The 14,449-nt window shown below is 34.3% G+C and overlaps 4 protein-coding genes across 5 annotated transcripts in view; 3 read left to right on the top strand and 1 right to left on the bottom strand.

The window, feature by feature from the left end:
* Positions 1-14,449, bottom strand: part of LOC116352031 (protein Wnt-5) — a 43,744-nt gene that overhangs the window by 11,135 nt on the left and 18,160 nt on the right. For both annotated transcript variants that reach the window (XM_031784233.1, XM_031784234.1), the window contains exons 3-4: positions 5,352-7,185; positions 3,025-3,109 (exon numbers count right to left, since the gene is read on the bottom strand). In XM_031784233.1, the coding sequence (XP_031640093.1) occupies positions 3,025-3,109; positions 5,352-7,185 (1,919 nt within the window). The remainder of the gene's footprint in view (positions 1-3,024; positions 3,110-5,351; positions 7,186-14,449) is intronic.
* On the top strand, positions 7,536-8,182 carry LOC116352034. The gene is made up of 2 exons (XM_031784237.1): positions 7,536-7,774; positions 7,866-8,182. Exons 1-2 carry the CDS (start codon positions 7,592-7,594, stop codon positions 8,037-8,039), a joined length of 357 nt encoding a protein of 118 aa, XP_031640097.1. The 5' UTR covers positions 7,536-7,591; the 3' UTR covers positions 8,040-8,182.
* LOC116352033 lies at positions 8,945-10,045 on the top strand. Its single transcript, XM_031784236.1, has 2 exons — positions 8,945-9,473; positions 9,571-10,045. The coding sequence occupies exons 1-2, from the start codon at positions 9,240-9,242 to the stop codon at positions 9,916-9,918; spliced, it is 582 nt and encodes a 193-aa protein (XP_031640096.1). The 5' UTR covers positions 8,945-9,239; the 3' UTR covers positions 9,919-10,045.
* On the top strand, positions 11,365-12,489 carry LOC116352032. The gene is made up of 2 exons (XM_031784235.1): positions 11,365-11,821; positions 11,920-12,489. The coding sequence occupies exons 1-2, from the start codon at positions 11,516-11,518 to the stop codon at positions 12,262-12,264; spliced, it is 651 nt and encodes a 216-aa protein (XP_031640095.1). The 5' UTR covers positions 11,365-11,515; the 3' UTR covers positions 12,265-12,489.

Here is a 14,449-nt window from a genome sequence, read left to right as displayed (position 1 = left end):
CCGTTTGGGCACCATATTTTCACCATATTATATTCTATTATTACCCATAGTAAGCGAAATGAATATAATGCACTGTGGGCAATTGTGTTTCTCAACGAACACTCTCATTCGCCCCTTTTTTGTTCGGTATCAGTTTAGATTGTGCGTTTATTGATTTAAAATCGAATGCTTTGCAATCACATGCAAACATTTTGATTGAATACCTATCAAATAAACGCCTAACCACTAAAAACAATGAACAAAAACATCAAAGTGGTTTCAATTCAATTTGATATTCAGTGGAAATGTGTCCGGCTTTTCAAAAAAGAGCACTGTGTTCCATCTTCAATATATTTGTTACTTTCGTCATCGCCACTGATGCCAAAAACAAATTACGAAAATATCAAATGTTTGTTGATCCAAAAATCTAGCATATGAATTTTATTAGATGCTTTTATCTCCGTGCCCGAAAGCAAGTCAATGGTTGTGTGTGTGTGTGTACAATATACATACAGGAAATTATGTGGCCTGAATTAATCCTCGGCCACCTAATCTTTTAAATGGCTGGTGTGCGTGTATGCGTGACGGCATCAAAGAGTAAACGAATTTGCGGTAGCTTTTCTTTCAAAATGTGCGACGAAGAGGATTTCTCGAACTATGAAAAGTCACACAAACATAGTCAAAAAGTGCAATTTTGCACATTTATGAAGCGAGCAAGCATTTGGCAATATGAAAATAGCCAACAGCCATTCATTGATCGTCGAAAACATTTTGGTTGTGGCCAATTATTGCATCCATTAAAGATCCGAAGAGTATTGGCCGCACGTCCATTGCCCTTTTTCAAAGCGTTTAAGTATCAAAGATTTATGAATGGAAATGGCGCACATTTTGTTTGTGCAAACATGATCGAATCAATGGCTCTTGTTGGCATATGTGTACAATTCAATTTTATGCGCTTCAATGTTATAAAATGTGTTATTCACAATTTTGGTATAATATATTTCAACTCTATGGTAAATTTTGCAATGGAATAACCACTGATGATTTTAGTGTTCATGATGATTTGATGCATTCTATAAAATATGAACGAATTTTGAGTGGATATTGAGTGTATGCAAAAAAGCACATCTCCACAAAAAATAAAAAAAATAATAATAATAAAATTGTGTGGACGTTTTCTCGAAAATGATTACATACTTATGATGAAAATTTTCAATTAAAACTTTGCAAATGCATGAGATTTAAAACAAGAACTTGCGTTGAAAATATTCTCGATGACTCATATTTTCATTGGATTGATTGTATAGTGCAATAATGAATATTGGGATGCAAAATTTACTAAAACGGACTTAATTGAGGATAAACAAAGGCATTTTCAGAGATTACAGCGATTTTTTTTTCGTGTTTTGTTTCATTCAATTCTTCTCGTTTATTAGAAAAGTTATCACGACGAGAATGATGCGCACACAAATTGCAATAAAATGATGGTGATGCAACGACGAATTGTCGAATTATACCAAATAAAAGCTACACATAGTACACAATAGCGACGTTCACTTTGGCCAAAATCCATTACGCAATCCATACTACGCACATATAGAAAGCATTACAAAACTGCATTTGATGTGTGATCTAGTGCAAAATATGAGAACAACAAGCAACAGCTAACCGATTTTAGTTGAAATACGGTTGCAAACAATCCCGTATCGTAACAAGCAGATACAGATGGGAACAAAAGAGGCTTCTCGAAAATGAAAAAGAGCTCAGGAGAGAGAGAGAAAGAGAGAAAAGACTTCGAAACGAAACCAGAAAAACGAATGATAATCAAGCGTAAAGCGTGCATAATTATCAATCAAATTATGTATTTGCTAAATGAATGCATGTACGAGAGTGAGTACGAATTTGAGTGTGTACGGAGAGAATAAGCTGTTCTTGTGATTATGAATAGATCTACACTAGGACATACACACACACACACAATCGGAGTGAAGCGAATGCTGGATGCGACATAAAATGATTACCGGGGATTTTGTGTTTTATGGAAATATACATTGAAATGACAAAAGCATTCAGTTGCAGATATACACACAATTTGAAAGAAGAGAGAGATAGAGAAAAAAAAAGATATACTACACACAGTGATATTTCATTGTATTTTACGGTCCAAAAATAAATGACAAACCCTCTGTGAAGTGAAAGCCACCAGCAACGTGCACCAGCCATATTCGGGCCAGCTTTGTTCAAGAGAAAGAGAGTTCTCATCCTCAAATCTATATGTCGGTACCGAGCACCAAAATGGCATTACGCGTATTAGGAACAAATCGTAAACAATGCACAATAATTCTGGACAATTTTATCTCTTTTGATACAATAATATAACAAAAAAACAAAAAATAAAGAGAGTTGAAAAAGCGCGCAATTTTGCCTCTCTTCAAGAAATGATGCCATTATATCATTTGCTTGAATTTATTTGACTGTTGAGAGGATGGGAATGAAAGAGAGAGAGAGAGATAGATAGAACCTCTAGAGAAAATGCCATCTTCATTGTAACCGTACAAAAGCAATGTGAAAGACAACGAAACAAAGTGGTTAAAATTTCTGGTACTTTTGGTATTTAGGACTTTCCATTTCCATTGCTATTATTATATCATTTGATACGCTTGAATATACATTTCAATTTGTGATTCTGTAAATCTCTCTCCATCTCGCTTTCTTCCGTGCTCTCTGTTCTGTTTTTTTAATTCTGCTTGGGAGACATTTTCTGCTACTTCAAATTGTGCATCATTTAGTAAGGCTCTTATCCTCTTATTCACTGTATACAGAAAATAAAATGCAAAATGCTCGTCAAAGCCAGGCTAATGGCGATATTAGAGGCAATAAGTTTCCCTTTTATACCGGGCGGGCAATTTATTGCTCAAAGAATTTCTATCCATTGCGCGAATATTCCCCATTTCCTTGAGAATATTCCGCTTGTCCCAGTTTTATCGAAATAAAAAAAATATGAAATTGAAATTATTGAAATAATAGGGAAAAAATGTCACTTACCCAATCCACTGACTGGTCCAAATACAGTGTTGTCATCAACGGTGCTACAATTCCAGCGTCGATTTTTGAATTGATGTTTGCATTCCTGTTATTATTAGTTTTTTTTTTTTTCAAACCAACCACAAATTTGAAACGGAAACAAAACGAATATGTCAAGATTAGAATTATGGTGTGTGTGTTTTTTTGTTTGTTAAAAATTCATTAATTTCGTTTCTGGTTTTTATCTATTTCGAATAAATTTGTCTCGTTGTGTATGTTTTATCTGTTCTCTCACCACATTCTAACGTGTATGCATGTCGTGGCTCTTGTTCGTGCTGTCAGTTATTATGTGCCTTTTAAAGAATTAAATTCCCTTTTTTGGGCTCTATTACGATTATGATTTCATCGATTCATCACACGCATCGACAAGCTCATTCGAAAATGAAGAAAAGACCACACACACAAACCTGAGCCGTTCACAGACCAATTTATTGAAATTCATTCAGATTGCATTTATTGTAATGTTGTGAGTGTGTTTCTTTGTGAAATCTATAAGAACGATGATGTGATGAGTCTGAAGAGCTTCGGTTAGCTATTACAAGTGGAATAGAACATCTGCGACGGATCGAAGAAAATTATGAGATTTTTAATTCCCAAATATCAACTGTATTTAAATGATGCAGGAGGTATGCAATATTTTTTTCCTCTTCTGTATAATTATTTGGTCAAATATATTGTCGATTAGACGAGGATCGGTAATAACATGAACATTATTCAATTTTTTTCATTTTTTATTCAAAGTTTCTCCGTTCGCTCTAATTTTTATCGACAATTTAAAAAAAAAACTTAATGGAGCGAGCCAGTTATTTTAACGTATGTTTTCTCAAATGGTTCAGAGCAAGAGAAATAAAATTTCCATTCGTCGTTTTATTATTGATATTTTCATTAGAAAACTGAAAATTTGACTTTGATCATGAATTTAAAAAATTTATCGATAACTGAAAACAACTATAATCAGCGGTCTTGGGCCGAATCTTCTCAGCGGATTTAAAAACGAAAAATTGATGTCGATGACGACGAATGCGTGTATTGCGTAAAAAACCACTTTTAAATAATTCAAATGTGATCTAAATGGTTATGTTCATTTCATGCGTTTGTAAATGGATTGTCATTAAATGTGATTGAATTTAAAATTCACATGTAAAATCTTGACCAGTTACAGTTGCAAACGATTTAGAGAAATTTAGAAATAGATTGAATGCTCGACGTCAATATGAGCCACGATGAGGTGATAACATTATTCGATGTGTCCACGTATTAACAACGTAATGAATGAAAAAAAGAAGAAGCAAAAATGACGAACATTCTGCCGTTTATTATAGAAGTGAATGACAACGACAACGACGACGACATCATAATAATAATGCAATATTATTATCTTCATCATCATTAACATGTTGGTTTGAATCACCTTATAGCAATATATAGAATTAACATTGCATTCATCACACCGCGGCTACTAAACAGAAGGAACATAAAGTGAATGTGTGTTGCGTATGGATTGTAGACAACAGGTAAATCATTTCACGCACTGTTTAAGTTAGCGCAATAATGAACGGGTGGAAAATACACGCCGGAGTATATTTATATGAATTTTTTTTCATTGAATTTTTTTTAAATACATTTACATAACAATCGTGCCGCTTGCGTACGATGATGGAACATAAACGGTCATCATACATCCATCAATATAATCACCCAGTGAACAGCTTTGAGAGAAGATTTCGTTGAAAGAAAACATCATGATCAAGACTGTCTCCGAAGAGAGAAACAAAAGAGAAAAAAATGCGATAAAAATATACATGTTCTGCAGGGGGGCAAAACAAAATACCGGAATACTTGTTGAAGTCATTGAAAAGGAAAGCCACCGATTTAGAAGAAGAAGAGGAAGGGAAAAAAACGAACAAAAAATGTCAAATGAATAAGATTTGCAATGAGCGTGAAGAGTTCATGTTTGACCATTGAAATGGCCGCAAAGCAAAAATCGCGCGTGCAAAAATTATCAACCAGAATGGTGATGGGAACAGAAGAACATACCGCTATTAATGCTAATTATCACAAAATCAGAGATGAGAAGAAAAAAAAAATGTGCGCAACTAATAAAAAAATGATAATGTAAACACCTCAAACACACATACACAAATGCTGGCACGTACAAAGCACACTGAAACTGTTGCATGCTCGTGTGTCCACACTGTTCGTTGTGTCCATATGTGTGTTTGTGGCGAGTTTTACGCGTGAGCGCACGTATTAAATTACTGAATATATATATTTTTTTTGAACTGAACCTGTATTGCTGCTCGGGCACCGCGACTTATCGCTGGCATAATTTGTGTATTTGATGCACATAATTTCTGTTGACCGTAACTTAATCCGGTGATTTTATAGCATAAATCAGGATTCAAATCGATTTTTTCTTTGAAGATAGCCGCCGCTGCTGCTGTCGCATCACCAGCACTTGCTGTTTCATTTATGGTTATTGAAGTAATCGGTGTTACTATTGAATAAGGATGGTCACGACGTGACATCGAATTAATCACTGCTGATGCATTACGTCTCTGGTGGCGACGATGGCTACGAATAGTTCGTTGTAAAATTGATTGCTTCAATGCAGCATCGTCATCGTCATCATCATTGCTTTTTTTGTCATCATTCATATGACCAGCGTCGTATAGAAAATCATCGGGACGTTTATTTGTATTAACCGAATGTGGTGGTTGAATATTTCGATGTGGCGGTACATAGTTTGCTTTGAATCGTGACGATCCATTCGATCGAATGATTTCTGTGTTGGTGCCAATGCCACTGTCACCGCCAATCGATTGGTGTTCGCTATTTTTCGTTTTGGTATTTCGAATGGCAGCCACAGCTGCGGCCGATGTCAAATTGAAACTAATCTGAAATGCTTTTGTGCAGTTTTTTTTCTGGTCCAATGGAGCCTCTTTGCATTTTTTCCGCATTTCACGTCTTAATTGCTTTTCCTTATTTCGTTGGTTTGCGTTGGCATTTTTCTTTGGTTTTTGCTGTTGCTGTTTATGTTCATTCGATGTGATGGTCGCGTATTGTTGCTGTTGTTGTTGATTATTACGTTTGGTCGATGACGACAAAAACACTGGTTTTGAATCAGTATAGCTAAATTTGTGCGAGGATGACACCGATGATGAAGATGATGACGATGATGACGATGATGATGACAACGACATCGATGACGGTGAATTCAATTGCCTCTGGTAATTATGTGCATCGTCAAGTGGTGGACGCTCAAAACTATCGTCGTTCATTGGTGTTTGATCATTTTGCAAAAACACTTGTGGAACAATTGTTATTTTTTCCGGTTTTTGTTCCTCTTTTGATATTGGCCACGTTTGTTTTGGCACATTTAACGATGATCGTCGTTTTGTTGCAATTGTTGCACGTTTCGTTGTTGTTGAACGCATTGTCGGTATTCGCACCGTAGTTGGCATATGTTCGATAACGCTTTGTGTTGGATAAATTGTTGTAAAACTGGCGCTGGTCGTTGATGTTGTGGTCGATGTAGGGGCATCGGTGCGCTGTAAACTTGGAAAAACAACAAATTTACTTTGGAAATTTTCATCGTTTTTCGTTAAATTTTGCAACATTAAAATGTGACGCTTCAAATCGTCAATATTCGGTGATGTATCGGGTAAAACGGGTGGTTTTCGTGTTGTTGTTGTCGTTGTTGTAGTGGTGGTCGATGCAGAAGTTACCATCGATGGATTTGCCACCTTCAATGCCAATGGAATAATGTACTTACGATCAATATGATCAATTGATCGTTTTCCATCCATTTGATCTTTGGTTTCGATCAATGTGACCTCTTTTTTGTTATTCATTGCAGCCATTACAATCGGATTTTCCGTTGACGATGATGACGTTGATATTACCCATTTCTGTTGTTTCTTCACCATATCCATATATTGTTTCTGAATCGAATGATTACCCGCAGCTTCCAATGCATAACTGAATGAATTGCCGCTCATCATGTTGTTGCCGAAGCCGCCACCATTCGGATCGCTTGAATTCAATGAAATGCTTAGATTTGATAGCACCTCGATGTGATGGGCTTTGAATTCAATAAACGGCGATTTCATGCCAAGGCATCTGAAACACATAGAACAAAATACAGAAGAAAAAAATTAATCTCTTTAAATTTAAGCTCTTTACGACATAAATCATATACATTTTATGATTATTACTACTACTACTACGAATAAATACAATAATGCAACTAATCGCATTTAATGGAATTTTTGATCAAAGTCGCGCGCGCGTTCAACCGTATTAAATTGCTCGTTAAATTCGAAAATTATCAAAAAATTAGTACCACAAATTATTGTAATGATTGTAATTGAATGCATGGTCAACGGTTTCGGTTTTTATCTGATATCGAAAACCAAAAACTATATAAAATGGTCAATTGTTTAAATTAAACGGATTAGTCTTTAAATATATCGATCGTACCGCGATCGCATTTATTTCACACGAAATTCAGTTTGGACAAGTAACAATGGCAAACATTTGGATTAATATCGTAATTCTCAGCTTATTCTGTGCTATCGCTGATGTGACTTGTACGTCGGAAACATTTGGTGAAACCACACCAAATCTTGCGCTCAAAGAAAATATCATCGTCAAAGGTGAAATGTTATCGGTGAAAACCGTTGTCATCGATTGGCCATCAAAAGATAATGTAATCATTCCGATTTATTTCATTATTTTCGCAATTTTTTATTTAATTTAAAATATTTTCTTCGGTTTTCATTTTGACAATGTACATGTAGTTCTCAAATACAACATCCGAGATTCGTGGAATTGTTCATATTAATGATAAGCAATCTGGTCATGGACCTATACTACGTTTTATTAAGGGTGGTGTTCGTCATACATTCGTTAGCATGGAGCTAGTATCGAAACGTGGCCATGGAATTCATTCAACCATTTTAATTTACGTCTAAAAATGAAGAACGTGTGCAGTTTACTTCTCTCTCTTTCTTCCTCGTTTGATTTTTTTGGTTTTGTTTGTTTTTAATGCAATAATGAAATCACACGATGGCTCACGATATATATTAAATTCATTTAAGCATGAGTCATTCAAGTAAACACAAAAAATGTGAGTTTTTAAAAAAAATTCATGTGAATAAAAAGAAAAGTGTGATAACCAAATAGATTGCATTTCATTGTCCATTGTATTTTTTTTTGTATGCCGTGATAAATTCCATCTTATCGTTTCTAGTTCATTCTGTTTATTGATATAACTGTTTTTTTCCTTATTCTAAATCAATTTTATCTACTGGAGATGAAGTGAGAAAAAAAAGTGTGCGCCCTTGCAAATAGCGCGCCAAAAAGGTGTCATATACCGATGATACATTGCCTTTTACAATAAATTAAATATACACAATTCCCTTGCTCGTGTGTACAATGCGATAAAGAAAGTGTGGCTGCTCATCTCGTCTCTCATAACAAATTAAGTAATTGCTAATTCGATGACGTAATACCGAAAAAAATATTATCTCTTCTATTTATAAAGTAAACTGAACTTGCTTCTTTTTTGGCAAACGAAAAAAAAGGCATTGGAAAAATGTTATTTTGTCAATAAAATGATTGTAAATAGGTTATTTGGCCGTTGATTCTCAGGTTGAATTCGTGCTGAATCAATTAAAACAAAACTGCTTCTGTTCAACAGAATCTGTACAAATACTTTGTTGCGAGCGGTTGCGAGACGATGACAGAAATAAAAACACAAAATACACTCATAACTGTTGAGCATCATTTCTGTACAATAGAATAAGTATATAAATTGGTGTGCACTTGTGTGCGGGCTTTTTTTCATTCTTTTTTAAATCTATTTTATCGTTCTCATTCGGGTTTCATTGATCGGCGAGATTCGGTAGCGCGTACACACATACAAAACTGTTTATTTTGATATTCATGCGCATATTTTCGGTTCATTATTCACTTGTTTTTGCAATAAGTACATCGCATAAATCTTTGTAACCCTTCTTTCGAAGAAAAAGACGCAAGAGATAAAAAAAACGTCTGTCAACATTTTATCTAAAGAAAAATATCCACGTTGATTATATCATTCTAGTGTGATAGACACAAAAAAAACAACCGAATTATTATCACAGCTTGATAGTTTATATTACATATTAAAAATGAGAATTTTTGTTGGAGTGGGAGTTTGTTTACTATTGCATCTATCAATGTTGTACAATGTAAATGCTCAAACAAATAACATTGAAATTGGTGATTTTCGTCCAATGGTAATTTATAACACAACAAAAGAGTATCCGACACCAAAGCGACCATGGTATAAAGTGATATTTGACTTTTTCACTCGTTCGCAAAAGCCGGTGCTAAATTTCAACGAAACATTTCCATCAAACAAAGTAAGTACAATTAGTGCAATTTTATGTTATTATTCGCATTATAATTACAATCGTTTTTCAACCCTCTTTTCCCTTGTTGTGTGCATAATTTGTTTAGAGCATTGATTCGGATTTGTGGCTTGCCGGCATTCGAGTGATGGACGCTGATCGATTTGGAAAAGGTGGCTTGGTGAAAATTGTTGATGGTGGTCTGCATCAAACCTATGTTACCATTAATTTTTGCTCAAAACCAGGCGAATCGATGCTCTACACAATCATATTAAATGCCGTTTATATGCGAAATAATTCATATCAACAAAATGCAATTCAAAAAGCAGCACCCACAAATCCGTCACCATCATACGGTTGGATTCAACCCACAAATATATCAACGTTCAATAGAAGTTCGGTTCTTGTACAAAATCTAACATCTCCATCAAATTCACCGTGGTGGCATTTTTGGTAGTCAGCTATTAGTCATTCGTCATCATCGTGCGCACGCAAAACAGTCACGATACTGATTAATGAAAATGAAAATGAACTGAATTGATATCAAATCAAATAAAATTATATTGTAGAACGAAACACGAAAACACGGTAGTTTCATTTTTTAATTTCAATTCTTTGGTTATTCATTCTATCGTGTACACACGCATACACGGTAAAAACTAATATAGAATTGTTTCCGCTTGTTAGTTGTGTTAAAACATTGAAGGGGTGATAAGATAAGGTTTTTTTTCCTTTAAATTTCGATTACTGAAAACGGTTTGTCGAGACCGTTGCAGATCTCAGTTGATTTGCATCTGTGAAAATAATCAGACGTGTGCGCTTGATAATGGAACGCGAACAATTTTTTTGGTGTATATTTGCTAGTGTTTTAGTATTTTTGTCATGTGCCCAGCAATTTCATTGCTTGAGTCATAACTCAATCATTGGTTCGTGTAACATAACAAATGGCACAGTTTCATCTGTATCAAAAGTTATTCATAAACCAAATACTGGATTTTTTAGTTATTTTCGAAAGAAAGAAGAAACCTGCCGTTTTCCAGAAGTAAGATTTTTTTTTTAATTACACAAATTTTCATGTGAAAAAAGCTGTACAAACAGACCAGTTAAATATATGTCAATGATTTTCACAGATTAAACATATTTTGTGTATTATTCTTTACTTTATTTTCTTTTACACTTTATGTTATCTTTTTTAAAAAAATCTCATATTTTTCCCTCTTCTTCTTCATTATGCCGTTATATTTTCCGATTTGCAATCAGCATGGAGAACTGGTATGTCTAATAAATTGCATCATCATAAAAGATAATGCAACAGATGGTACAGGTGGATTTGCTATGATCAAAGAAGGCGGAATTAGATGGGGCCATGTAATTATTTATTTCAAATCTCAAACGGGTCACGATATCCGTTTTAACGTCGACATTTTTACGGAGCGTTGTTCAAATCTGAATAGTATGGGATCGTATCAAAACAATGTAATATCACCATCTCAATTTGCACCGCCAGCCGGTTGGATTTATCCATCGAATAACTATCAACAGCCATACGGATATAATCGCAATTAAAATACGGTTATTCTATATTTCTTGTGAGATTCAATGAGATTTATCATGAAGTTAATCGATTCAAGCTATTAATATCGTTATAGCGTCAGTAATTTTTAAATATAAACATTTATCTGTTATATACTTTTGTTCTTGTTGTGTATAAATCGAAATGGATCATGCGAACAAACGAACAATAAAGAATCGATACAAACAAAAAAAAAAAAAAACAATTTGAATTGTTGATAAAACAAAAACAAAACCAGCGCATTGATCTCATTTATTATTATTTTTCCAGATTTGTTTATTTTGTTTTATATCAAAAATGCTATTTATACACCGATCAAAAAGACTCAGACCACGTATTTATCGATTGCGACTTTAGATTGCTGACTTGAAATTGTGACTTCAAACTTTCAGCGAGCAAAGTGACATCGTTGAAGCAAGCACGAAATAAAAAAGTTTTTTTTTCTTTTGTTAATTGGTTTTGTTAAGAGAGACGCACAAAAATGAAAAGTTTACTTTTGTCAATGTTATTTTGTTGTGGCCTCATCATTTACGATTCCAGTGCTGTTCAACACAATTTATTCTATGGGAATTGTTCAAGAACTGCTCATGAATTGGTACCAATTTACACGCAAGTCATCACCATGAATAATCCGCACGCTATTCACATGCCATCACGTCCAGTTCGACGATGGTACAATTGGCTATCGAACATTTCATTTCGTCGACGACCAACAACAACATCTACACCACCACCACCAATCGTTTCAGGAAAAGTTATTAACGCAAGTGTCATCTATCCAGTGCCCGTAAGTGTATTGCTTTATCCATAATAGCAATTCAAATAACAAAGATTTTGAACTTTTACCGTGCTTTTCTATCGTTTTGTATTGATTTTCTCTTTTAGGGCATGGAAAATTCCCAAACGATTGAATGTATTCAAGTGATCGATAATGTTCAAAATGGTTATGGTGCATTTGCGTCGATCGTTGGCGGTGGTTTTCATCAAAATAAAACGGAAATCCGCTTGATATCACAACCAGGTGGCATAATTCATTCAACAATAACGATTTTTACACACAAAAAGTCATCGCCGTCGCCTCCACCACCTGCACAAACGCCATTTGGTTGGAAACTGAATTCAAACCCAATTGTACATCCGAATCAAATTCCAGGCTATAAATATCCATCGAACCAACATCAAGCACACAAATCGTATTATCCATGGAATGCCCTTCATCAGAAAAAATAATTATAATATCGACATTTTTTTACCTTTTTGAAAACTTTCCAAAAACGAGTCGCTTGTTAATGCCTCAAATTAAAAATTACATTTGGGGATGCACGTAAATAAAATAAAAAATAAAAAACAAACATAGATTGTGATCTTTTTAACTTATAATGGTCAATGTCAATGCATTTAAACTAGCAATAAAAAAAGACAAGTGTGTGGCTGCTTGATTGCTCTTTGACTCCGCGAATTATCTTTATTTTCTCTGTGGAATCGACGACGATGAGAAAATTTAATTGCATATTTTTAATGAATTGAAAAGAGAATTGAAATAATATGAAGAAAATAAAGACAATGTTAACGTTTCATTGGTTTCTCTCTGTTGTTATTGTTTTTTTTTTCGTTCTCTCTCTTTTGAATATTGAGAAAAGCGCAAGAATGAGGAGTGGTATTGGAACCGCTTGGTGTGCGGTCGGTATTTCTATGCGCACATAGTCAGTTGCTCATTCACTCTGAAGCTATCTCAAAAGATCAAAAGTTTATTAAAGGCCATTACATTGGTAGAATGAGTCGCCTGTTTCCATCCAACCAAACCAAATGAAAACAAGAAAGTTTTCATGGAACTTTAGTTCAACTGTTTGAACGGATGTTTTCTTTTTTCTCTCATTTTTTATGATTGCATTTCAAAGAAAAGTTGGAGTATAAAAACGACGAACTGCCATATGAATTGAAGAAGAAAAGGGAATGCAACGTGACAAAACAAAATCTCAATTGATAAGATTTTAAAAAATTTAATCGATTATAAATCGAATATTTACTAATTATTATAAGCCGTGTGGCGTTCATCTTTAGGTTACAGAATAAAAACCAGTTGGCCAACCAACGGATTAGCCGTGTGTTTGTATGTGCAAATTGCTGAAGTGCAACAGCTCACGAGAGGAAACTTAAAAAGACACATGTCAACCAATAAAAATGAACTACGCACAATGAATTAAACCACTCTCTAACTGGAGAGGAAGAGAGAGAGAGAGAGAGAGAGAGAGAGAGAGAGAGAATGAATGAAACGATGCTATTAACTATTTTAATAAATGCTTCACCATTGCCTGCGACCAAAGTCGTGAGCGAGGAATAGACAGACTAAAAAAAGGGATTATATTTTCCAATGAATTGTTTCACGAGATACAAAGCAGCCAACAATTAAATGTATATTAAAAACTCTCTACCTATGCTCACGTTGTGATGTGATCAAAAGTGTCTGTTACTGCTGACTTGCTGCAGTGCAATGTGGTTGTCGTTTCACATTTATTTAAAATGTATATATCTCGACGAAAAATTTCTTTGTGTATTTTTTTTGTTTTCATATTCTCTCTTTTTAGGAGCTGAATGGCATTTAATAGCATGATAATCAAAAATCACTTACCCAAATGTTAAAATTTATCATGCATTTTGGAATGAGAAAAATGGCTCAAACTACCAAACGACTAATGATGTTATTAAACCATTGCTGTATGCGGTCGCCGGGGGGACACAAACGAACAACATATCCAGACCGATGTTTTCGATGTACACAACGAATTGCATATCATACTGCTGCGCAAAGAATTTGCTGTTTCATGAATTCGTGGTTCATTTCATTTTCATCTCAATTGGAAACCGATTTCAAACTACAAAACAAAAATGCTCATTCCAATTCGTTTGCATTTGAACTAATTCAATCAGTTTAATTGTTGGACCAGTGAAGTAACATCATCATTATAATGCATGTTTTTTTTTTGGTTTGTTAAATGACTTGTTATAGGTAATTTTGTGTGTGTTTGTTCTTCTTCTCCGTCTTCTTAAAGGGTATATATAAATAAGTGAAAAGCTCTAAATTTTTGAGCATTTTTCGAAAACGAACATTCAAAATCAAATTGTCTAAAGATTTATAAATGCAATTACATTAAGCTAAGATGCATTGGGGTTTCTTAATTGTAAGTAGAAATTGGAAGTTTTTTCAATTGTTTCTTTTTTTCTATTATTTCTTTTCATGATCAGGATAATATGCGCAATTCATGGAAAAATTACTTAATTTATCTGGTTTAATGTGGTTTAAAGGCATTTTTCTATGTCGTGATGATTAATTGCACCTGAATCTTGTGCTGTGCGATGCCATGCTATTCGTTGTGCCGTGATTGCAAAAGCTTGACAATTAAAATTTTAAATCATT

The sequence above is a fragment of the Contarinia nasturtii genome, unplaced genomic scaffold (assembly GCF_009176525.2).
Source record: "Contarinia nasturtii isolate CC-2019 unplaced genomic scaffold, AAFC_CNas_1.1 Cnas_scaffold_187, whole genome shotgun sequence".
Classification (NCBI taxonomy): Eukaryota; Metazoa; Arthropoda; class Insecta; order Diptera; family Cecidomyiidae; genus Contarinia; species Contarinia nasturtii.
The sequence above is the reverse complement of the archived record's forward strand: the minus strand, read 5'-3'. Positions and strand labels throughout refer to the sequence as shown.